The sequence below is a fragment of the Lynx rufus genome, unplaced genomic scaffold (genome assembly GCF_022079265.1).
Source record: "Lynx rufus isolate CCGP_SWC_20201006 ecotype Redwood Valley unplaced genomic scaffold, mLynRuf1.p SCAF_1, whole genome shotgun sequence".
Taxonomy (NCBI): domain Eukaryota; kingdom Metazoa; phylum Chordata; class Mammalia; order Carnivora; family Felidae; genus Lynx; species Lynx rufus.
In genome coordinates, this window is record NW_025814823.1 from 142,197,501 (window position 1) to 142,223,772 (window position 26,272).

Sequence of the window (26,272 nt, forward strand, 5' to 3'; positions counted from 1 at the left end):
GCACTTTCCATAGGTCAAACAGATGATAAAATGACATTGTAGAGGTAAACACTGCAATGTTTTATGTATAAATTGTGTTATACTAGGACTCTTCACAGAAGTGATATGTATAGTGTATTTATGTGTATTTGAAACATGAAGTATCATTTTTACTATCTGAAATGATTATAGGTGCAAAGCTTTAGCCCAGATAAGAGGACAGACTGTTGTCCTATCTATTATCTATCTGATGAAGTGCCCTTAGGCAGGAACATATTATAATAAGTAAATAATATCTAATTTATGAGGATTGATTTATGTATCACACAGTGAAAAGCTAAGATTACCCGTATTTTTTTGGAATAGCAGACGGTGGTTACAGGCATGGGCTTTCAAATTGGAATGTCTGGGTTCAAATCCTAGCTCTGCCACTTACAACTTAAAAGACTGAGAAAGTTATTCAATCTTTCTGGGTCTTGGTTTCCTTTCCAATAATGATGATAATAACCCTAGCTACTTTACAGAGCTGTTGTGAAGATTAAATGATTTAAAACATATAAAGGTGATGAGGACACAACAACACCTGCCACACAGTAAGGCACTCATTATCATCAGCTTCTACAAAGGGCAAAATTTATTTTACCCAAATTTTACAAGACTGCCGAATAGGATATTTTAAATTTGTTGTGATATCAAAGGTGTGCACATGTATATATTAACTCAGATAAATGACTTATCCCATAAATAATGAGAAGAAATTACAGCATCTAAGTGACTCTCTCATGTTAATTACACGGGAGTTCAACATGAATCTGGGTCTAGTTCACTTCAGGCACCATTATTTTATTTTATTTTTTTATATATATGAAATTTATTGACAAATTGTTTTCCATACAACACCCAGTGCTCATCCCAAAAGGTGCCCTCCTCAATACCCATCACCCACCCGCCCCTCCCTCCCACCCCCCATCAACCCTCAGTTTGTTCTCAGTTTTTAACAATCTCTTATGCTTTGGCTCTCTCCCACTCTAACGTCTTTTTTTTTTTTTTTCCTTCCCCTCCCCCATGGGTTCCTGTTAAGTTTCTCAGGATCCACATAAGAGTGAAACCATATGGTATCTGTCTTTCTCTGTATGGCTTATTTCACTCAGGCACCATTATTTAAATATCCAAGTTAGTAAAATCCTTAAGGAAATTTGTTTATCCTCTAGAAGACTTCCTCATTGAGAAAATAATGTCATAATTTCTAATGAGAAAAGTTACTGTATTCCTCCAGTAGCTAGCACAAAATTGCTGCCACATGGCTCACATCAACACATGAAAAGTCTCAATGGAATATTTCAAATACATATTTTAACTCTCTCCCTATTGCAAAATAAATAAATAAGCATTAAAAAAAAAAAAAAACAACAAACAATGCCTGGGTAGCTCAGGCAGTTGAGCATCCAACTCCTGATTTTGGCTCAGGTCATGACTGCATGGTTGGTGAGATCAAGCCCCACATCGGGATCTGTGCTGACAGCAGGGAGCCTGCTTGGGATTCTCTCTCTCCTTCTTTGCCCTTCCCCCACTTATGCATGCGCATACTCTCTCTCTCTCACGAAAGTATTAAGTAAACATTTTTAAAAAGTCTTTTTTTGGGGCGCCTGGGTGGCGCAGTCGGTTAAGCGTCCGACTTCAGCCAGGTCACGATCTTGCGGTCCGTGAGTTCGAGCCCCGCGTCAGGCTCTGGGCTGATGGCTCGGAGCCTGGAGCCTGTTTCCGATTCTGTGTCTCCCTCTCTCTCTGCCCCTCCCCCGTTCATGCTCTGTCTCTCTCTGTCCCAAAAATAAATAAACGTTGAAAAAAAAAAAAAAAGTCTTTTTTTTTTTAAAGTTAGCCTATTAACAGGCATGAGCTTATGAATAAAGGGGGTGTAGACAAATATGCATATGGTACACTTGTAACTATTCAAACAGATCTTTCTTAATAGTCAACATCATTCCTGAAATCTATTTTTTAGCATTCACAATCTAGATTGAAATATTTTCTCCATTTTCAGCTTGATATGAGGCATTACAGGTTAATTTATCAGATACAGAAAATAAAGATTTTGATAGGGGGAACAGACGAAAAAGAATGAATTACCTTAGAGTAAGGTGATGGATGACCAAGTAATAATGAAAAGCTCTTGGTTCTGCCAAGGAAAAAAGGTTTTAGAAGAAAAGGGTGTCATTTGATCTTGGCTCAGATGTCTCCCAGGTAAATTGTTTTTAATATTTAAGACAGAGAGAGAGAAAGCCAGCATATGTGCACACACAAGCAGGGGAGGCACAGAGAGAAAGGGGGAGAGAGAATCCAAAGCAGGCTCTGCCCTGTGAACACGGAGCCTGATGCAGGGCTCAAACCCCACGGACTGTGAGATCATGACCCGAGCCGAAATCCAGGGTCGGATGCTTAACTGACTGAGGCGCCCAGGTGTGCCTCTTAGGTAAATTGTTAAAAAGAGTGGTAAAAGTAACTCCAATAGGTTTCTTAAAAAACTAAAAAGAGAACTACCCTATGACCCAGCAATTGCACTACTAGGCATGCATCCAAGGGATACAGGTGTGCTGTTTCAAAGGGACACATGTACTCCCGCGTTTATAGCAGCACTATCAATAATAGCCAAAGTATGGAAAGAGCCCAAATGTCCATCGATGGATGAATGGATAAAAAAGATGTGGTATATATATATATATACATACATATATATATATATACACACACACAATGGAGTAGTACTCGGCAATCAAAAAGAATGAAATCTTGCCATTTGCAACTACGTGGATGGAACTGGAGGGTATTATGCTAAGTGAAATTAGTCAGAGAAAGACAAACATCATATGACTTCACTCATAGGAGGACTTTAAGAGACAAAACAGATGAACATAAGGGAAGGGAAACAAAAAGAATATAAAAACAGGGAGGGGGACAAAAGAGAAGAGACTCGTAAATATGGAGAACAAACTGAGGGTTGCTAGAGGGGTTGTAGGCTAATCCTGAAATCATTGCTTCACTATATACTAACTAATTTGGATGTAAATTTTAAAAAATAAAAAAATAAAGTTAAATTACAAAGTTAAAAAAAAAGTAACTCCAATACATTTTTCATTGTGTCAGTTGCTCACAGAATTTTAGTGCTGAAGGGACTTGAAAGTATCCACCTCTATTTCTTCATTGATCAGACACAGAGAAAGGAAGGTACCTTACTCAGTTGGCAAAGCCAAAATGCAGTACTTCTAAATCCTTCCTACTCGATAGTCTTTTCATCGTATATTGTTATCCTAGTCATTTTAGCTCTTTGACTCTTTATAATACACAGAGATTTATTAATTTTAACTTCACTCTATACAGGGCCATGTAGAAATAAAAGAGTATAATATGGATGAAGAACATATTGTGCAATGTTTAAAATAAACTTTACATTTCTACAAAAGAAAGTTACTTTTAAAGGCCCCACTAAAGGCTTATCAAATATAATGTTTTCCAGTATGTTATGAATATAACAGGCAGTGCAGGTTAGAATGCAGAAAAGCATGAGTTTCTGTTTCAACTCTATCATTTACTAGCTGGGTGTTCAAGAGGCAAAGTCAAATGAGAAAGGATGAGAAATTACTTTTAAAACAAAACAATGCATTATTGTACAAACTTTGTTTAAGCCCACTTGGTGAATATTATGTACTAGGCCTTATGTTTTGTTGGAGGCACAGTAATATCAGCTTTAGTGAATGAAGTTTTTCAATAAATCATAAACCCCACCACTGTCACTGCTGCTATCAGAAGAGTCCTCTTCCTCCTCCGATTCAGAATAAAATTTCTTAGCAGGATTCTCTTTCTTTGCTTTTCCTGCTGGAGTCCATTCTTTTGCCTGTTTTTCAAAAAAGGAAAATTGTAAATATAAATGAATTCTCATTAAGGGATTCAGTCTTCTGGCAAACAATCATTCAGGATCCACTGTGAACCCAGAAGAAAGTTGCCGGTCCCAACAGAGAAGGCAACTATTAGAAGAGCTGACATTAAGGCTGATTCCACTTTATTCCTAAATAGAGGAAACCAAACCTCACTCAGATTGCATTCTGTTAAATCAACAACTTTATTTTACATAAAAGACTTTTGTATTTGTTGGTCTGCAAGAGATGTGAACTAAAGTAATATACTCTAGAAGATGTGAGGCATTTAGAGGCAGACACAATAACAGCATGAAGAAACGAAAGATCAGAGCTTAATACTGAAGTTAAAAAAAAAAAAACAAAACACCTGAAAACAGTACAGGCAAATCAACAATCCTAACCATCTCAGCAGCCTAACCCCTCAGGTAATATTTGATTTCTCTTTCTCTTTCATATCCTAAGTATCTAATCCACGGAAAAGCTTTTAGCTACCTTGGTCAGAGCCATCTTCTCTCAGATTACTGCAACTGCTTATTTTGCTTCTATCATACCCCCCATCCCCCAACTCCAAATTTGCTTATCACAGCAGCTAAAATGACTGAATTAAAGCCTGAGTCTAATCAAGCCTATGTGGGGTTTGAAAGCTTGCCACAGCTCTCCATTTCACTCAGAAAAAGCTAGCCCTTACAAAAATCTGCTTGCCTTACATGACCAACCCCCCCCCCCTTGCCTTTCTGACCTCCTTCTGCTTCTTTCTGGCCCACTTTGCACCACAACTGTTCCCTCACACACCTCAGGTATGCTCCCCTGAAGGGCCTTTCCCCAGCTGACTGCACTTCCAATGCTCTCTCCCCCAGATAACTGCACGTCTCACTCCCTCCCTCACTTCCTTCAAGTCTTTGCACAAAAGTCACCTCAGAGAGGACTACTCTATTTAAAATTCCAACCTCTCATACCTGGCACTTCTGTACTTTGCTGTATTCTTTTTTATTTTATTTTATTTTATTTTGGTCACAGCACTTATCAGTTTCCAACATACTATAAATACAATTTACATATTTATTTTTATTGTCAGTCTGTCACTGCTAGAACATCAGCTTCTGGAGAGCAGGGGTATTTGAATACTTTGTACACTGACAGATCTCAAAAGTGTCTGGCACAATAATGATTAGTTGTGTGAATAGCTCCTCAAAGACTTTAATGCACTGAATTAAGTAAAATAAATTATTTTCATAATTGTGACTTTGATTTATCAAGAAAAAATTAAATCCTGTTTCATATATTGTTATAGGGCAGACAAATCTCTATTTTTTAAGAAGTCAAAAATGGTTACAACTCATTTATTTATCAAAAATTTTTTTTTCTTTTTAATTTTTTTTAAGGTTTATTTATTTTTGAGAGAGATGGAGTGCCAATGGGGGAGGGGCAGAGAAAGAGGAGTCACAGAATCCAAAGCAGGCTCCAGGCTCCGAGTTGTCAACACAGAGCCTGACATGGGGCTCAAACCTACAAACCATGAGATCATGACCTGAGTTGAAATCGGATGTTTAACCGATTGAGCCACCCAGGCTCTTATCAAAATTTCAATTGAGTTCCTATTATGTGCCAGCTGGCTAGAGCATATATTTTGCTGTAAAGGAATTTATAGCATGACAGAGGTTTAAGAATGGTTCTCAACACTGGATGCATGTAAGAGTCAACTGGAATATTTTGTAAAATACTAACACACACAAAAAATATACTAATTCTAAAAAAGCTAATGCCTGGGATTTACCTCCTAAGATTCTGATTTAAATGGTCTGCAGCAAGTCTCACATAGGTTTGTTTTTAAAGATTTCCATATGATTATAATATGCAGCCAGGGTTGTAAACCACTGATCTAGAGGACTTTAGGGCTTAAGGTATGTTGCTCAAAAAGATAAGCTTCAATAACCTGGAAAATTACTATATGGACAATAATAGAAAAATGAGTAAAAATTACTTGAATATATTTGAATATGATACATAAGGTCAGCAGTACTGCTTTCTTTTCATATATATTTAAAATGCTGTCTTCCAAATATGAATAAAGATGCTGTTCTATAAACAAAGTTCTATATTTAATAAACAATTCAGTTCATATTTTTTCTTAAATCCTTAAAACAAACGTATTTTTTCTGAAGCCTGGTAAAAAATGGCCGGATCAATTTCTGGGGAAAAAAAAAATATTTAATCTAGATGGCTTTCAGGGTAAGACCAAATTAACAAATAAGGAAAATTAGGGTTCTATGCTCAAAAAGGCAAATTATCTTGACATGGCCATGAACTCTTTATTCATGGAGTTTTAGGTTTTAAACAATAAAAATATTTTAACTTTTTTATAGTCTTTTATGACCATGATAATTAAATCATTCTAAGCATCAGAAATAATGGAGAAAGAGAAGAGGAAGAGAATAATGAAGGACTAATTAGAAAAATCCTAGGAGGGATAAAATATCAAAAGTAGATGTGTTTACAAAGTAAAATACCTCTGATATGAAAAAGATGGTCTGTCCCTAAGGGGGTGAGATTTTCTAGAACTGAGCAAAAAAATTTGAAAGGATCTTCAAAACTTATTGGTATCATAATATAAATATACGTTATATCCAATATCCTGGAAAAGGTAGGGTGCAATTCTAAGTCATTTCTGGTGTCAATATAACTAGTTTCCCTGTCAGATTACCTAAACCTAGGCATTTTTCTTTTTTTTTTTTATTTTTTAACAATTTTTGGGACAGAGAGAGACAGAGCATGAACGGGGGAGGGGCAGAGAGAGAGGGAGACACAGAGTCGGAAACAGGCTCCAGGCTCTGAGCCATCAGCCCAGAGCCCGACGCGGGGCTCGAACTCACGGACCGCGAGATCGTGACCTGGCTGAAGTCGGACGCTTAACCGACTGCGCCACCCAGGTGCCCCGGCCTAGGCATTTTTCTTAACTAAGGTTATATTTCATAATAATGAAATGTGATCCTATAAGATCACGGTATTGTAAAACTAGGATAACACAGTGTACTATGTGCATGAAATGCATTGATGTGACTTTGGAGGAGGGGTGGTAGAATGAGAGGTAAGAAAGACTATAAGGAACACTACTTTCTGCACTGTTGCAGCTGCACTGGATAATAAAACTAGGTATATTAATTTTATACTTAATTGTATCTCTTACAGTATAATTTTAAGCCAACATGTCCAGAGACCAGTTGATTAAAAGTTTTCTGCATGGTATCAATGGATAGTGACAGTTTTCTTCAACTAGGTTCCATCACTTTTAATTATTCTCCACAATAAGTTATCAGTTATTAATTTCTAGTATGCAATCAGCAAAAAGGAAAAGAAATCAACTTGTCTCTGTTGAACTGGGCAGATGAAATGAACATGAGAAGACAGGTTAAGTACCGTCCCTATAAGGTAGTTAAAACTTAGAAGAGCACAAGACAATGGAAAAAGCCAGCCAAACAACCAATCCATCAGCCAACATAAGGATACCACTGAAACCAAATTAAACTGTGTAGCATTGCTATCAATTTCTGGGAAGATAAACTATTTTTATTTTAATTTTTTTTGGTGGAGTAGGGTAGCAAGGAGGAAGGACAGGATGGAAATGCAGAGGAGGATAAAAGGATGGTTGTACATGTGCCAAAGCATTATGTACCCAATAATGGAAAAGGACAGACCATAAAAACAATGAGCAGCTATAATACGAAATTAGCAGAGATTAAATCTATGGAAATAATCATAACAAAGAACATGTCTTTGTATACTAACATCTGACACAAAGTTGCACAAATAAGCCAATCTTTGAAGAGTATTTAAGAGCATACAGATCTGAGTGAAAATCAACAAACTTAATTTCAAGAAGGAATGGACACACAATTAGTTTTAGTAAGTTTTACATTTTTTTAAATCACCTCTAAACAGAGATCATTTGTCACAACATAAAATGACAGTGCTAAGTACTAGTACTAAGAATGGCACAGATTTGCAAACAAGCTCAAGCTTTCTCTCTTCACATTACATAATAAAATGTAGGCAATAACAACATGAATAGTGGACTCTGATCTGTGTTGGAATCCCAGTTCCATCACTTACTAGCTATATAAGCTTGGGCAATTTACTTAGGTTCTCTGCACCCTAGTTTCCTCAACTGGAAAATAGGAACAACGATAACCATCATTTACAATCATTATGAGGTTTAAACAAGATAATGTGTGTAAAACATTATCAAAGTACCAGGGTTTGTTAAATTGAGTCATTATTAGTTATTATCACTTCTGGCTGTGCTTCAAAGCCAGGATAAGTTTGAGTAGTTAAGAGAAACATATTTTTCAAAAGGACCAAATTACATGGCTATACCTATTACAGAAATTATTCTATTTAAAGCAATAAAGGGGCACCTGGGTGGCTCAGTGGGTTAAGTGTCCAACTCTTGATTTTGGCTCGGCTCACGATCTCACAGTTGTGACACTGAGCCCCACTTTGGGTTCTGCACTGAAAGTGTGGAGCCTGCTTGGGATTCTCTCTCTCCCTCTCTCTTTGCCCCTCCCCTGCCTGCATGCTCTCTGTCTCTCTCAAAATAAATAAATAAATAAACTTAAAAAAAATAAAGTAACAAATATTTCCATCCATCGTAAGTGGAAAATTTAATAGGCAGGAAGGTTAATGTACTTTCTCATAGGAATCAGTGGTAAAGAACTCCGGTTATCTGAATCTTAGTTTAATACATCTTTCCTATCAGAAAAGCACCCAGAATGTGCTTTTTTTTTTTTTTTAATGTGAAAGCAACGTAATATTCTTATTAGTTATGACCTTATCTAAGGACATTGTTTGTACACAATGCCACCTGTTTATATTTAGGCTGCACTTAAAACAGGTTCACCAGAAAATCCAGAAGAACACTTTGTATGGTTTTTCTGGGAGAGAACAGCAAAAATTATTTAGAAAAATATTGACAGGAAGCTTATGAATCTCTAAACAAAGTAGAAAAAGCTCAATCCAATGACACTAAATACCTTAGAAATTGAATCTACACAGCTACAAATGCAATACCAAAAATGTGGGTGGCACTGATGCAGAGAATTCAATTCTCTATTTCCTTGAAGAAAAGGAACAGTACATGTACAATGACATAGGAATACTACAATATTCAGTTCCCAAAACAGCGAGATATATCTAATACATTACATTTAGAAATACCAGAACAATTTTCAATTTTCAACCCCTTAAAAAAGCTTTTATATAAAACAATAGTTATTCTAGAATCTCCCACTGCTTGACAAAATTAATTTCAGAAAGGTCAACTTACCAACTCTATTACTTCTACATTTCGAACTGATGGGTCCGGCGCCACCTCTGGCCAATTAGATAATTCCAGGTACCCAGTAGCTTTAGTGTTGAGAGTATGAGATAAAGTGCCAAGCTGGAAATGATCCCTATCTATTAAAATAGAGGAAAATATAAAATAAACAATATGAGCTGTATATAACAGAGAACAATCCCAATCAGAGCTCAAGGTAATTGGCATATTACCTCAAATGTCAAGGAATAAATATAAACTAGGAAGCTCTTCATAGGTCAAAAAACTGATTTCAGTCCATAGATTACAATAATCTCCCCCATAATGGTCAATAAAAAAGCTAATCAGTCAGTGTGTTTAGAGGTGTTGCTCTGAAATGTAGCTTCTCTAAAAATTACTTTACTGTGAATATTAAGAATGACAGCACAGTTAAACAATCCATATACATGTCTTAGCACAAACACATTCAGAATTTTAATAGTTTTTCTACAATACTGAACTGCTTTTTATCACCAACAATTAAATAAGAAACAATATGAAAACCAAGGTATACAATCATTTGATTCTAACTCTAATGGCTACTTGTTAAATTGATAAAATTACTCCTTTTTAAAAAGCTGGAAAAAATAAGTCAACTTCCATCTTGAAAAACAAATTTAAATATAAAGGGATATTTTTAAGAAATAATTCTTCCTAGAAAAGTTATGTTAGTGTACATAGAGTATTTAATTAGTAAAAACTCACTATTAAGGTATATTATATTCCTTATTAAATAAGGCTATTTAAAATAGGAATGAAGTCAATGTCAATAAGAAGAACACAGCTTTAATCTATTGTTCAGCTGAACTGCTTAGTAAGAATAAAAATAAACTCAGAAGACTGAAATTACTTAGGTAAATAAGGTCTATAAAAAAACGTTAATATGAAGGTTGCTCTGGAGAACAGATGAGTAGAAAGCATAGTGTTCTTATATATTTATGTATATTAATCACTTATATTTTCTAAGAGCTAAATTTTAAATATATTAGAAATGGGACATATTGTCATAATTTTTTAGGTAATGTGTATTTTGCCGTTATATTCTGATAATAATACCTTTAAAAGGAGATTCAAGCAGTGGTGCAGGTTTTTGTGCTAGGAATATTTTTTTGGCATATTTACTTAAAGCTCCACTCTTCTCATTCGGAACAATAAGCTGCCTAATAAATCTTGTACGGTCTCTGATGTCGTAGTTTTGATCATACTTGCCGAGATTTAATATGTACTGGGTAAGCAATTTTGTCTGTTGGAAAAAAACAGAACAAGATGAGAATACAGTTATTTATGATTATTGATAACTCTGGATAAACATATTTAAAGAGGTAATAAAAATGAATGGTTATGTCAAACAAATGTTGTTCCGTAGGGAATATGCATTTCTAACGCTGCAAATGGAATTTTGAAGCCAAAGCACATGTCCTCTTCAGTATTGGGGAGGTGAATGCTGAGTACTGAGAAGCAGCCATGTGCTAGATTATTAAACTGCTGAAGTGGAAAGAAAGGCATCATTAAAAAAATAATCATATATGGCAAACCAGCTGAAGGGTCTACGTGAGAATAATGAATGTGGAAATACAACTAAAAACATGGCACTCAAAACTTAATCGGAAAAATATGCAGGACATCAAAACATCAGAGAGTATTAGGGGGCTGGCAAACTGCTTCTCCTGAGGTGTGTTTTATGAAGAGATACTGTCCCTGGCATAAGCAGTGTCTGCACTCTGACTGCACTCAGTTACTTTACCCTGAATTATGACCCATTAAAGCAGACACATGAATCACTGAACTGGATTACTGCAAATTATTTGCAGTGCATTTAGCTGTTACTTTTTCATAAAAGCAAGCTGCTGATGCCCTCTAAAAACTAGGATAAAAGACTCCTTCCATTTCTTTCCCATGCTGCTTATAGCCTCTAGTAATATTGGTCATTTATTTATTTATGTAAGGCAGCAACTTATTACAGTAGCTTTTACACTGTAATAAGATTTCCTAAGTCAATTTTTGAATGTACTACATTAACATGTATTGAGATAATTTTAATAGTAATTAAACCAAATTTGAAATGTTATCAAAATAGGTTTGAATTTTAAACTCCAGTTACTTTATTGAAAAAGCATAGTTTTAATTTAGGTTACACAAATACAATTGTAACTATAAATTAAACAGGATTCATAATATATGGAAAAAATAAACATCGACATTAGAACATTTTATAGACATTAATAAAGGATAAAAAATGAAATCAAGCAAGTCAGGCACAGCTAAAGACAATTCAAGAACAAAAAGTCAAAGTATAGAAATGGTGTGGTAAACTCTTTTACAATAATAATTGGTTAAGATAATTGATTTGAATAGAAAGCAACCTTCTTGCAGTAACAATGTATTTAAAGAGCATTAACCTAGTTTCAAAAAAGTAGAACTATAAAAAATACAAGTGAAAAATGTTAATAGAGTTATTAGGAATTTGGTTACCAATAATTGCTATTCACTAATTAGTAGACCATGGTGGTTCAACTGCAAATGAGAAAAATTCATTTTTAAAGAAAATTAGCAAAATATTCACCAAATGAGGAATACAGCTCAAAAAAAGTGTGGTATCCTGGACTGTGTTATTAACTTTCTGAGATAGCCTGGCAAATATACTAACCCTTAGTTATCTCAAATGCACAGTGAGAATTTACAACTAGGTTAACTCTCAAGTCCTTCTGAGTGGTGAGATTTAGAATATGCAACTAAAATAAAGAAAAAAATTAGTCTGTTCATTGCAACGATTTTCAAAATTTTAATTTCAGCGTAGTTAACACAGTGTTATATTAGTTTCAGATGTGCAACCTAGTGATTAATTTTTGTGAGCTACTGGAGTGACACATTTCTGATCTCCAAAATTAATTTTTAGAAAATTAAACTACCTCAATATATTAATAGACACTAATGAAAGTTAGGGAATTTTTAGGAATTAAAATTTTGTAATTTTTAAAGTATCCATTTATTGACTACAAAACTTGTTTTATTACACTGGTGGCCTTATAAAATAGTTCTATTAAAAATCCATTTTCGGGGCATTTGGGCGGCTCAGTCGGCTAGGCATTCCACATGGGCTCAGGTCATGATCTCACAGCTCATGAGTTTGAGCCCCGCATCGTGATCTGTGCTGAGAGCTCAGAGCCTGGAGCCTGCTTCGGACTCTGTGTCTCCCTCTCTCTCTGCCCCTCCCCCACTCACACTCTGCCCCCCATTCTCTCTCTCTCTCCCTCCCTCTCAAACATAAACATTAAAAAATACTTTAAAAAATCCATTTTCAAAACTAATTGAAATGGAGTGAGTGATTATTCACTATATGTTCATACACTTTAATCAGTTTCTAAGGTGTATGTACCTCTAATAATAAGTCATTGCCATTTCTCTGAAGAACATATTTTTATATGGCTTTATTTTGAGCTTTTTAAAAAAAGTAAGATTGTCTAATAAATCTTTTTCAAAACTGAATTTTATGATCAATAATTACAAAACTGTTGACATTTTCAACGTACTCTTCTCTATAGACCATAATATTTGTAATGAAGAAAACACCCTCTTTACATTAGACAATCTGGTAAGATTAAAGAAAATCCTGTTGAAAGAAGGATATTCTCACCATGCTTTCTTTTTCATGTTGAAATCTGTAAATATGTTAAGCCCTGATATGTAACTTTTACCCCTCCATTCAATGAAACTTTTTTTTGATAATTATTTTTATGAGACAAAACTTTTAAATAATTCTCAGGGTGCCTGGGTGGCTCAACTGATTGAGCGTCCAATTCTTGATTTTGCCTCATGGTCAAGATCCCATGGTCTTATGATCGAGCCCCACGTTAGGTTCTGTGCAGACAGCATGGAGACTGCTTAGGATCTCTCTCTCCCTCTCTCTGCCCCTCTCCTGTTCACAAACACCCCCCCCCCAAATAAATAAATAAACATTAAAAATAAAAGATTCTTTCTTCCCTTCTGCTCCTATCCCCAATTAAGCTTTCTCTCTCTAAACTTAGAGAAAAAAAAAAACAACTTTTTAAGTAATTCTCTTTATACTTTTTAACATATTTCACCAAATTTAGAAAATGCAAAATCAACAGCATTTACAGCATTTTTGACAGAATAAACTTCCAAATGCTTTATTTTGATTCCATTTATGGCAAAATGGAACAAACATACAAAAGCTTTGAGTGAAAAAAATCAACCTAGTAACAAAATTAATCAATTTTCTATTTGAAAACTGGCATTGTTTAGGTCCTTTTTCTGCTAATGGAGCCAAGACATTAATAGTTACTACTTCCTTCTTCATATGTAAAAAGAGAACTTGGAATAAAAAATGAAGAAAATTAATTTTTAAACAGTTATCTAAATGAGATCTTGTATCAAGAAAGCTATGTAAACATCTTTTGTACCTGTATGTATTTGTCGTCTGGAGACACAATCTTCTTTTTTTTTTTTTTTTAAATGTTCATTTATTTTTTATTTTTTATTTTTTTATTTTAAATGTTCATTTATTTTTGAGAAAGACAGAGACAGAGCGTGAGCAGGGGAGGGGAGAGAGAGAGAGGGAGACACAGAATCTGAAGCAGGTTCCAGGCCTTGAGCTGTCAGCACAGAGCCCGATGCGGGGCTCAAACTCACCAACTGTGAGAACATGACCTGAGCCCGAAGTCAGTCGCTAACTTACTGAGCCATCCAGGCGTCCCTGGAGACACAATCTTCTTAAAATAACTCTTAACTTCTTTTTAAAAATTTAAAAATGTATTTAAATCCAAGTTAGTTAACATATAGTGTAATAATGATTTCAGCAGTAGAATTTAGTGATTTGTCACTTACATATAACACCCAGAGCTCATCCCTACAACTCAACTTTTTAAATAGATGCTGATCTTTTTTCAGTACATTTTATCTTCTGGTCGTTGTGTGGTCGGTGACATCACCACAACTCTCATAGTGGCTGGTAAACACTGATAAACATTTTGTGCACAGTGAGTACTGAGAAAGAAAGTCAGTACTTCATTCTTCATTAAGTCTACACTTCCATCTTTAAGAAATGATTGCTGCTGGGTTTATAACAAGATAAAGAAAGAACTTCCCAATAATAAAATACATAGGCTTTAGATTTACGCTGCACAATAAATGACAGAAGTAGCGAAGTGACAGTGTTCTGACCACTCTCTAACGATCTATGGCAGGACCGTCTCTTGCACATATTTCATCTACAACCCACCTCAAACTTCCCATGTTTTCCTCTGACTCTCTCCACTGACAACTGACAGCTTCATGCTTTGCACAGGCCATGGCACAACCATACAAGTTGCCAGCGTGGCCAGCAGATGAAACACTTGCACATATCTTACCACCAGTGAAAAACTGAAGAATTTAGCTCCTTGCCCTGTCAGGGCACACTGCATTTTACCAGCACACATTCTGCATGCCGCTCTAAAAAAGAGAAATTAAGCTACATCTCAAAAAGGTTGGAAAAACAAGGTCTTTCTGATTTAAATGTCTCACATAAGAAAATGAAATCTCTCAACGGGAACCCTCTTGCACTGTTGGTGGGAATGCAAACTGGTGCAGCCGCTCTGGAAAACAGTGTGGAGGTTCCTCAGAAAATTAAAAATAGACCTACCCTATGACCCAGCAATAGCACTGCTAGGAATTTACCCAAGGGATACAGGAGTACTGATGCATAGGGGCACCTGTACCCCAATGTTTATAGCAGCACTCTCAACAATAGCCAAATTATGGAAAGAGACTAAATGTCCATCAACTGATGAATGGATAAAGAAATTGTGGTTTATATACACAATGGAATACTACTTGGCAATGAGAAAGAATGAAATATGGCCTTTTGTAGCAACATGGATGGAACTGGAGAGTGTGATGCTAAGTGAAATAAGCCATACAGAGAAAGACAGATACCATATGGTTTCACTCTTATGTGGATCCTGAGAAACTTAACAGAAACCCATGGGGGAGGGGAAGGAAAAAAAAAAAAGAGGTTAGAGTGGGAGAGAGTCAAAGCATAGGAGACTGTTAAAAACTGAGAACAAACTGAGGGTTGATGGGGGGTGGGAGGGAGGGGAGGGTGGGTGATGGGTATTGAGGAGGGCACCTTTTGGGATGAGCACTGGGTGTTGTATGGAAACCAATTTGACAATAAATTTCATATATTGAAAAAAAAATTATGATCACAAAAAAAAAAAAAAGAAAATGAAATCTCTCTTCATTGCACTTGTGTGTTACATGTCATTAGACAAAACCACAGCAGAGGTGAAAAGTACAATGTGGAGGTCTACAAACTTAGTCTGACCTATTTTAACACAATTATTGATAAAAATGAAAAATGTGAGACAAATCCCAAACTAAATGAGACACAGAGGCAAGAGACATAAATGAGATCTGTTCCGGACAACAGTTACAAAGAAAGTAAACAATGGTCAAGTAAATAATCATGGGTATTTAATACAATCAAAGACTCAATCCAAAACCAGACGGGACATTAAACAGTACTTTTAAAGAGGTTTTACTCATAAAATTATAAAAGAAAAAGAGAATAATACAGTGTACCCTTAATAAAAAATATTAATATCTTATACACAGCTATTTGTTAAATTTTGATTTCAGATTATTTTTTCTACTTAGATTTAAGGGACTATGAGCAGTAATAACTAACAGATAATGCTACCCAGACACTATACCTATTATATTCCTTTCAGAATGACTCTCAGTCACTGTAATATAGGAAAAATGAATTTTAGGGAATGCTGTATAAAAGTTTTTTAATCCATTATTTAAAAAAAAACTCAAAATATGGGCTTCATATTTCTACCTAAGCACTCTGACAAGTAATAAACAGATAAATATTTGCACAAACAATAGCTTTCTTCAAATATTTAGTAAGTCAGCACAAAATAGTAAAAAAGGTATCTTAAAATATACTACTAAAATCAGCTGAGATATATTTTTAATTTAAGGAAAATAAAAAAGTACAAAGAATTCAGCATTTAGCATAGTGAAGATTAATATTGGTTCCACATAGCTGTTATTCTGAAAAAGAAGGATACTGGTAATTGGTTTGGTAAATGAAAGAAAGCGACACAAAATTCTTAACCTAAACCAGAGGGAAATCTAAGCAGTACCAGTGTTCCATGTCATCAATTTCATCACTTCATGACTAACCAGGATTCTTTATGTGACTTGGATGAAATTTCATAAATTTAACAGTATTCATATTTTTGTCAACTTGAAAAGTATTCTGTAAGTTCTTTCTTTACAAGCTGTATTTATTCGAGTCTCTTAAAGCCAAAAAAAAAATATATCCAAGAAAGGGCAGAGGTGTCACAGCACAGAGCCTGAGACCCTTTTGCTAAGTCATGTTAAAGAAGCTGGGGGCAGAGGTAGATTTCACCTAAGACCTGAATCACGGGACAAAAGAGAATTTGCTTTTAACTTCAGGAAGGATGCCCAAGATGTAACTGTGATTTATAAAATTTCTTACTAAGAACCAAGAAGTCTAAAAAGTAATACAAAGAAAATGCAAATATTAAGGATACTCAATGAATCACTCTTTTCTAACAGCAGAAAAGCAGAAACCTGTCTCACAGAAAATCAGAGTTAATTAAAATGCATGAATTATATCTATACATGTCAATATTTTAAAAACATGGTATTAGGTGAAAAAAGTAGGTTACAAAGTATACAAAAAAATACAGTATCTACCTATGCAAAATTGCAAAACCCACACAACAGTAACATAGTGTGTGAGCATATACTCATATACTAAAAATGTAAAAACACACATGACTGAACACACTACCATTATGACAGCAGCTACTTGCCACATTCCTTTAAAAAAGAATAACAATTATGGCAAAAACATTGAGTTAGTCTTAGTGGTATATATGTATTTATACTATTTTACACTTCCCTATAGGTTTGGGTTATTTCATAATTAAAACGAAAACATGACGGGCACCTGGGTGGCTCAGTCCGTTAAGTGTCCGACTTTGGCTCAGGTCATGATCTCACAAGTCTGTGAGTTCGATCCCTATTTCGGGCTCTGTGCTGACAGCTCAGAGCCTGGAGTCTGCTTTGGATTCTGTGCACCCCCTCTCTTTGCCCCTCCCCCTCTCATGCTCTGTCTCGCTCTCTCAAAAATCAATAAATGTTAAAAAAATAATTAGGGGCACCTGGGTGGCTCAGTCAGTTGAGTGTCCGAGTTTGGCTTGGGTCATGATCTTGCTCGTGGGTTCAAGCCCCATGTCAGGCTGACGGCTCAGAGCCTGGAACCTGCTTCGGATTCTATGTCTCCCTCCTTCTCTGTGCCTCCCCTGCTCACGTTCCCTCTCTCTCTCTCTCAAAATAGATAAACATTAAAAAAATGTTTTTAATAAAAAAAGAAAACAGCTAAGTGAAACACTAAACTATAATACCACTACATTTAAAAGATTATAGGAAGTTAAAAAAAATGCACCCTTTATTCATTAATTTTTAGTTGCTATTAATCCCTTTAATAAACTCAGTTTTCTGTCTCAGACCTCAGTAGACTATTGCAAGGAAGTCATGCTCAGTCTTCACACTATGTCCTAAGAGTTGTAGAGCTTCAGCAACTTCAACTGCCCCTTGCCCCCTCTCCCATTCTTTCTCTTTTAATTAAATTAAATTAAATTAAATTAAATTAAGAAATTATAATAATTCCAAATTTACAAAGGATAAAACTAAGTCTTGGATAGGTTATATAATTTGTCCAAAATTATGTACCTAATAAGTGGCAAAACAGGATATGAAGCCAGACAATGTAATATTGGAGCCTATACTCTCAATCACTACCTGCCCTCCAGTAACTGACATCAAATAGTTCTATGGTAGTCATCACACACAGTTAATCTGCTTTCCAAATACAAACTTCCATCTGAAATAACTCAGAGTTAGAAAACTAAAGAAGCTTACTGAAGAAATCCACGTACAGAGTTATAATTATAATGTAACAGTTAAAAAAAAAACTGTATGAACCAGCTTTATATATCTATACGTAAAAAGAAAAATATTAAAATGTTAAAGAGGAATATATAATACTAATGATAAACAAGATATTGATTTTTTTGATACTGTATTTTTCTGTTCTAAAAAACTTCCATTTGAGTCTTTTGTATAATTATATTTCTCTGAGAATTCTTATCTTTTTATTCATGGTGGGTATATTTTCCTTTATATTGCTCACTCCACTTATAAAAAGCTGCTACAAAATGTTTGCTTGCAAATTCCAACATCTGGATCATCTCAGGGTTAGCTTCTGTTGTTTTTTTCCAATTTTCTTGAAAAGTGATCACACTTTCCTGTTTGTGCGTGTGTGTGTGTGATAAAACACATAATAATTACCGTCCTAACCACTTTTAACTGTGCAATTCATGCAGAATATTGTACAACCAATACCACCATCCATCTCCCAAAATTTTTATATCTTTGTAAATTGAAACCCCATACCCTTTAAATAATAGCTCCTCATTCTGATTCCTCATATGTGGAATAATTTTGGATTGTATCTTGGAAATTACGAATGTTATATTATAGAGGCCGTGGACACTGTTACACTCTTTGAGTGAGTACTGATTTTTGTTTATTTTAGCAGTTAACTTGGTCGAGTTCAAAGTGAAAACTTTGTCTCTTTGGTGCAGCTCAAATTTCAGTTCAGTTCCTTTATACTCAGCTGTGCTGCTCTGAATGCACCTTGAGCATGAGTGTTCAGGGGTCAACCAAAATTATTCACAGATCCTGAGGCTCCCCCACTATGGCTCTCTTCTTTCTATAATTCTTCCTTTACTTTCCAACATCTATAGTTTCCCTGAACTATGTTCTCTACTTCCTCAGGCCAGAAGGACCTTGGGTTTTCTTTTGGAGTTTTAGCACCTGTGTGTAGTGCCAACTGTAGCCCATCCTCTTGGATAAAAGCCATAAAAGTGGCGACATTCCCTCTGTGCCACTCTCTTCTTCCAAGTGTTAATTTCCCTCCAGGATCTTACTGCTTTTCTTCACTCTTCTGAGACTTTGGGCATTTATTTATTTTTTGTATTTTTTCCAGAGTTGTTCTCTGTGGAAGGTCAGTCCAGCAGGAGCTAACTCGACATACTGAAAGCGGACTGTTGACGTATTTGTAAATGAGTTTTCACACCAGGTAAAAATATTTTGAGGTATTAAAGAAGTTCATTACTCAATTATTCCTCAAGCCAACAAATGAACACAACATGCTCAATCTTATAAAAATTAACTTCGACATTTCCTATAACTAAATAATTCAATAACAATTCTGGGATGCTCACTAAGTTATTCCACAGGGAATTCAGATCGACAGATAAATGTCAGGACTTCATGGCAAACCAGTCCCTGGGCACTGCCACAGTTCAGTCTTAAAGATGGCTAAAATAAATTAAATACAGAACATAAATTTTTTACAGTTAGCCCAAAGAAATCATTTTAGTCTCTCTCTCTTATTCAACAGGTATGAACCACACAATTTAAACATGCTGTCAAGCGGATGGTGCTAAAAAGTGCCCTTTAATGCTTATTTTACCAATTCTCTCAACCCCCTTTTCTTAATGAGAGACTGAAGAGCACAACCCTAGAGACACTGTCATTCACCTATTTTTACATTTAATCATTTAAAACCAATGAGTTACACAAAAATATATGCGAAAACTTGGTATATTTTCAGGGTGCCTCAGTGGTTCAGTCAGTTAAGCGCCCAACTCTTGATTTCAGCTCAGGACATGATCCCAGGGTCGTGGGATTGAGCTCCACATCAGAATCTACCCTGAGCTTGGAGCCTGTTTAAGATTCTCTCTCTCTATCTACCTCTGCCCCCCTCCCTTGCTCACACTCTGTATCTAAAATAATAAATGAATGAATGAATGAATGAATGAAAAATTTGGTGTATTTTCTAAACATTAATATGCCTTCATGAGTTGGTGGTGAAGTCTATTTGTGTTTATCAGAAATATTATTCTAAAATATACAATAGAACAGTTCAGAAGTTGAGCTCCAAAACTTCATTTAATAATACAGCTCAAGAAAAAAACATCTGGTACAAGCTCCGTTGTCTTCAAATTCAAAAGCTATGGAATATATTCTGTAATTCCTGAACAAAAAGTACCACTTTCCATTGTTTCTTTATAGCTACAAAGAGGACCAAAAACAGAACCTTTATTTAGCTTTATAAGACATAACTACTTTTGGTCTTGATTAACATACTGATTTTGTACTAATTTTTTAATAACCTAGAAGCTAGATACATTTAGAGTAGCCAATTCCAGGTGTTATAATGACTTTTACAATACCACATGTATTTAGAGAACACAGGGAGTTCTCAGGCTAAGATAGCGTTTTTATCAATAAACAAGAAACTTGCAGCAAAGCTGTTTCATGACTCTCACCGCCCTTCTCATTCTATATGGCAAATCACTCCCTGTAAGTCCTTAGTCAAGAATCTTATCCTTCACAAAATGTTCTTATCTCTTACCTCCTTCCACTTCTGACTTGCAATAACTTTCTCCTCTGGAGTTCCACCATATCTTAACACCTCTATTACAGCACTTACCGCACCTATTTCATCGTTTAGCTGTTTTTCTCGCCTTTTCTCTTGACTAGAATGTCATCTCTCTGCACCACTACCTTCTAACATAGAACCTTACAGAAACAGACACCTAGTAATTGTGGAATGAACACACTAATGCATGAATAGACCTTGGATGCTTCATCAAATTAAAGAAGAAAGTATCACTTAGGTAGACTAAGGTTTAGACTCTTACCTGTTTAGAGTTGGTTAAATACAATTTTGCTCCCAAATTTAAAATCTGCAATTTTACTAGATCATCTTCATTAGTGAAGCCTTTAGCCATCTTCCTCAAAACATCAGGGGCAATTTTAGGAACTCGTTCACAATTTTCTCCAATTAGCCAAAGAATACTTGCTCTAGCCACAGGAACCTAATATTAAAAGCAGATTATATAGTTACAAATAAGATAATCATACTCTCCTTGATGTTAACATAAAAAAGGTTTTAAATATTATAAAGGTTTTGCATCTATTCATGTAATGAATATCTAGGAAGTGCCCTTTCAGTTATGGATTTTCTTCAGTTATCAAAAAATAAACACCCAGGAAAATATCATTAAAGGTGCTTTTAGAGATAATGCCTTAGAAAAGATTAATGGAGAAAAAAAAAAAATCATTGGTCTAGAGTCTTGATTCCGTCAGCGATGTGCAAGTTCTTGGGCCAAAGTTGGCTACCCATGCCCATTTGTTTATGTATTATTGGTGTAGCTTTTGCACTACAATAGCAGAGGTAAGCACAACTGACCTCCGAACAATACAGGTTTGCACTGCGGAGGGTCCACTTATATGCAGATTTTTATTTCAATAAACACAGTATAGTGCTGTAAATGTATTTTCTTTTCATTATGATCTTCATAATAACATTTTTTCTCTAGCTTATTTTATTGTAAGAATTCAGTGTATAATACATGTAACAAAAAAAAAATATGTGTTAATCAACTGTTTATGTTATCGGTAAGGTTTTCGGTCAATAGTGGCAATTAGCAGTTAAATTCCGGAGGAGTCAAAAGTTAAATCTGGATTTTTGACTGTAGGAGGGTGGGGTCGGCACCCCTAACCCCTGCATTGCTCGGGTGTCAACTGTTGTCACAACAAAAACCATAAAGCTGAAAATACTATCTAGCAACTTACAGAAAAGGTTTGCTGACCTCTGCTCCAGGGCACTTATTAATAAATAATAAACCTCAAGGCCCATAAAAATTATCTTGAGTTCTTATTAAAACTACAGGGATTTAGTACCAGGTCCAAAATAACAGTTTTGTTGTGGGGCTCAGGAATCCACATTTTATGAGGCATCATAGATAATTTCTGAGATAAGTGGTCTGCAAACCATGTTTTGAGAATCCAACGGTTAACAGAGAAAAAGGAATACATTCATTAAAGACTATGATTCTAAATCAAAGCTGCTCTTGTCCTCTAAGTATCTGCACCCACAACCCTGGGAATATATAAAACTGACGAGATCATCAAGGTCTGCTTATAAAATCATGAATCCTGGTCTATTAGGGAGAAGATAAATTTGTCCAATGTTGCACTTTGGCATTGTATTTTTTTTAATAAAGTACATTTCAATATAATTTGTTTCTTAAAAAAACTGTTTTAGTACAAATTGGAAACTTTCCATCAGTACCATTAAGACCAACATTTTAGAGTATGCAAATTAGTTTTATTACTATTTGTTTATATGTATCCTCCCTTACTCTAAAAGAGATTTGAAGGGGTATGTAAATTAGTTTCTGTGAACATTTTCACCTAGTACAGAAAATTTGTTTATAATAAATGAAAGAGCCAATGACTATCATTAAGAGGTAGCATCACAAGGAGAGATAATACTTGTCCTATGAAATCCTTTCCAATTCCTCAAATGAAGTCCTAATATTTTCACTATAGTTTCACAGCTGTACAGGGCACAACCATTAAAGAAGAAAGTGAGAATACAGACCTTTGCACAACTTAAATTTTATCACAATATCCACCATCTCAAATTCTTCCAAAACATCCATTTTATGAAATAGTATAAAATTATTATTTTTTTTTTAAATTTTTTTTCAACGTTTATTTATTTTTGGGACAGAGAGAGACAGAGCATGAACGGGCGAGGGGCAGAGAGAGAGGGAGACACAGAATCGGAAACAGGCTCCAGGCTCTGAGCCATCAACCCAGAGCCTGACGCGGGGCATGAACCCACGGACCGCGAGATCGTGACCTGGCTGAAGTCGGACGCTTAACCGACTGCGCCACCCAGGCGCCCCGAAATAGTATAAAATTATTAAAACACTCCTAAGTTGGGTATTTCGCCAGAAGGGAAATAAGGTCATCCAAAAGCTTTAAAATCAAAGTATATATTTTCAAATACTATGACAATAGCATTATCTTGAAATTAATATTAGAATAAGTTTAGTAAAAAAGATGAAATCACAATACTCATGTAAGAAGTTTAAGTACCAAGAATAAATAATAAGTATAAAACAAATGCTATTACAAATCTATTCATGAAGTATGACAAAAGTGATATCCTTACTGTACACTGATTTCTGGAAAGAAGAGGCTATTTCTAATGTTCCAAAGGTTACACTGCATTAAGACCTTACTCCCAATCTATTATTTTAAATTGGGCTAAAGAACAGTAATTGAGTGGTACATTCAATTTTCTGTATGAAGCAATTCAAGTTGCCTGCTTTGATGACAGGTACCTCTAAATAAGAATATATGTACAAATTCAGATTTCGGTTATGCTAGATTTACTTTTCTTAAATATTTTATTATACATTGCTGGTATAAAAATTAGAATTCTAGGACATATTCCAACCTACTACCCCACTTTAAGTAATTTTCTTCTGGTAACGCAGTTACAATTGTTTTTGCAATTAAAAAGACAATCCCAAAAGTTTTTAAGAGATTCTGTATATTCCTATTCATTAATATACTAAGATTAAAATAATATTTAAACACTGTAAACATTAATAATGCATAATTTAAAACACAACTCTTTGGAAAAAAATGAAAATCAATACATTCTAATGCTCACAATGAAAATCTCAAGATGGTGGTGTTAGAGGGCAGGGTAATAGTCAGAGGTTCCAGAATTAAGGTAATAAAATTTCCAAGGAAACATAAAAAACTTTGAAAACTTTTCCACAACAATAATATCAATATAAATGTATTTATTCCAAATTTTTGGTGATGGCAATTTTTTTAAAAGCTTAGGAAATCAACAAACACACTGTTTTTGTGCATTTGGCTGGAATCAGAGTCATAAGATTTTCAGATTCCAGTCATATCTTTCTCTTCCAGTTATGTTCCAGAACTCTCATTCGTACATCACCGATACTATGATTCATGTATGTATCATAGTATCAATGGTCTTTCAAAGATTTAAAGCAACCAAAAAAAGAGCAAGATAGAAAATTAGTCACTTTTTGTTCTCCATGGTCTTCTCAACCACAGAATAAACAGGACACTGAACTAAAACCAAACTGATAATACACTCACACAAATGCTCTGATTATTAACATCTGCTTTTTCAATACTTCAAAGACAAGCTGGATTGTAAATGACTTTGATTCTTTATTCTGAATGCCCTGAACAAGTGCTTAAGTGCACTTTTTAAACCTTCTACGAGAAGGCAGTTTCCACTGCCATTTTAACCCAGTAACTTAGCTGCAAAAACAAATAATGATTCCTAGCTGACCACAGCAGTTACAGAAAGGCATCTAGAATGATTTTACAGATCACTTTGTAAGCAGTTCAATTTAAAAGCTATTGTGTTTCGACTCTAGCCACTGCACAATGCAACAGTGTAAAATAAATCCTGCAAAAACATCAATTTTATGTATCTAAATTTGTCAAAGGCAAAATCAGTAGATATCTAAACAAACTGCAGACAAATAGCAAATGAGATCCAATAATCTGTATCAGGACTCAGTAGCCATTAATACTTTAGTATGAATTAAGCTGGGGCAGCAGGGCAAGTGTAGTTACCTTGTGACATGGCAGGCATTCAGTGAGGCACCAGGGCACTGAGTACATAAAGTACTATTTCAAAATTACTCAGTAGTCTTCACAAAATAACATCTTTTAATTATTCTCTTATGATATTAACTCATCTGTCCCATTAAACACTATGTGTAACCCTGGCTCAACAATCTTCATGTAGCATGCATTTTATTCTGGAAGGACTTTGCTCCAAAAGCAGTATTTAATACACACAAAGGATATTCCAAAGAATAAAATATTCACAATCAGAATATATAAGTTGACTGCACTACAGATCTATATCTTATTCAATTTGAATTTAAAAGTAGAATTAATTTAAATTTTAGTGTTCATGTGTTTAGCTATGTCACTTAATAAATAGCAAATGGGATCTAAGTCTTGAATACAACAAAACCCAAGTTTCTTTTTTAAAAAAATTATATAGCCAACATCTACTGAGTTCTCACCACGTGTCTGCACTATTTTTAAGACTTTACCTGTTTCTTGGCACAAAAACAGACACTCAGATCAATGGAACAGAACAGAGAACCCAGAAATGGACCCACAAATGTATGGCTAACTAATCTTTGACAAAATAGGAAAGAATATCCAATGGAATAAAGACAGCCTCTTCAGCAAGTGGTGCTGGGAAAACTGGACAGTGACACACAGAAGAATGAACCTGGACCACTCTCTTACACCATACACAAAAATAAACTCAAAATGGATGAAAGACCTAAATGTAACACAGGAAGCCATCAAAATCCTTGAGGAGAAAGCAGGCAAAAACCTCTTTGATCTTGGCCGCAGCAACTTCTTACTCAACACATCTCCAGAGGCAAGGGAAACAAAAGTAAAAATGAACTATTGGGACCTCATCAAAATAAAAAGCTTCTGCACAGTGAAGGAAACAATCAGCAAAACTAAAAGGCAACCAACAGAATGGGAGAATATTTGCAAACTAACTATCAGATACAGAGTTAGAATCCAAAATCGGTAAAGAACTTATCGAACTCAACACCCAACAAACAAATGATCCAGTGAAGAAATGGGCAAAAGACATAAATAGACACTTCTCCAAAGAAGACATCCAGATAGCCAACTGACACATGAAAAAATGCTCAACACCATTCATCATCAGGGAAATACAAATCAAAACCACAATGAGATATACCACCTTACACCTGTCAGAATGGCTAACATTAACAATTCAGGCAACAACAGATGTTGGCAAGGATGCGGAAAAAGAGGATCTCTTTCGCATTGTTGGTAGCAATGCAAGCTGATGCAGCCACTCTGGAAAACACTATGGAGGTTCCTCAAAAAACTAAAAATAGAACTCCCCTACGACCCAGCAATTGCACTACTAGGCATGTATCCAAGGGATACAGGTGTGCTGTTTCGAAGGGACACATACACCCTCATGTTTATAGCA

The 26,272-nt window shown here is 35.2% G+C and overlaps 1 protein-coding gene across 2 annotated transcripts in view; it reads right to left on the reverse strand.

The window, feature by feature from the left end:
- AP3B1 (adaptor related protein complex 3 subunit beta 1) overlaps positions 1 to 26,272 on the reverse strand; it is a 264,833-nt gene that overhangs the window by 94,879 nt on the left and 143,682 nt on the right. For both annotated transcript variants that reach the window (XM_047088352.1, XM_047088361.1), the window contains 4 exons: positions 21,057 to 21,233; positions 10,297 to 10,483; positions 9,211 to 9,341; positions 3,760 to 3,868 (listed from right to left, as the gene is read on the reverse strand). In XM_047088352.1, the coding sequence (XP_046944308.1) occupies positions 3,760 to 3,868; positions 9,211 to 9,341; positions 10,297 to 10,483; positions 21,057 to 21,233 (604 nt within the window). The remainder of the gene's footprint in view (positions 1 to 3,759; positions 3,869 to 9,210; positions 9,342 to 10,296; positions 10,484 to 21,056; positions 21,234 to 26,272) is intronic.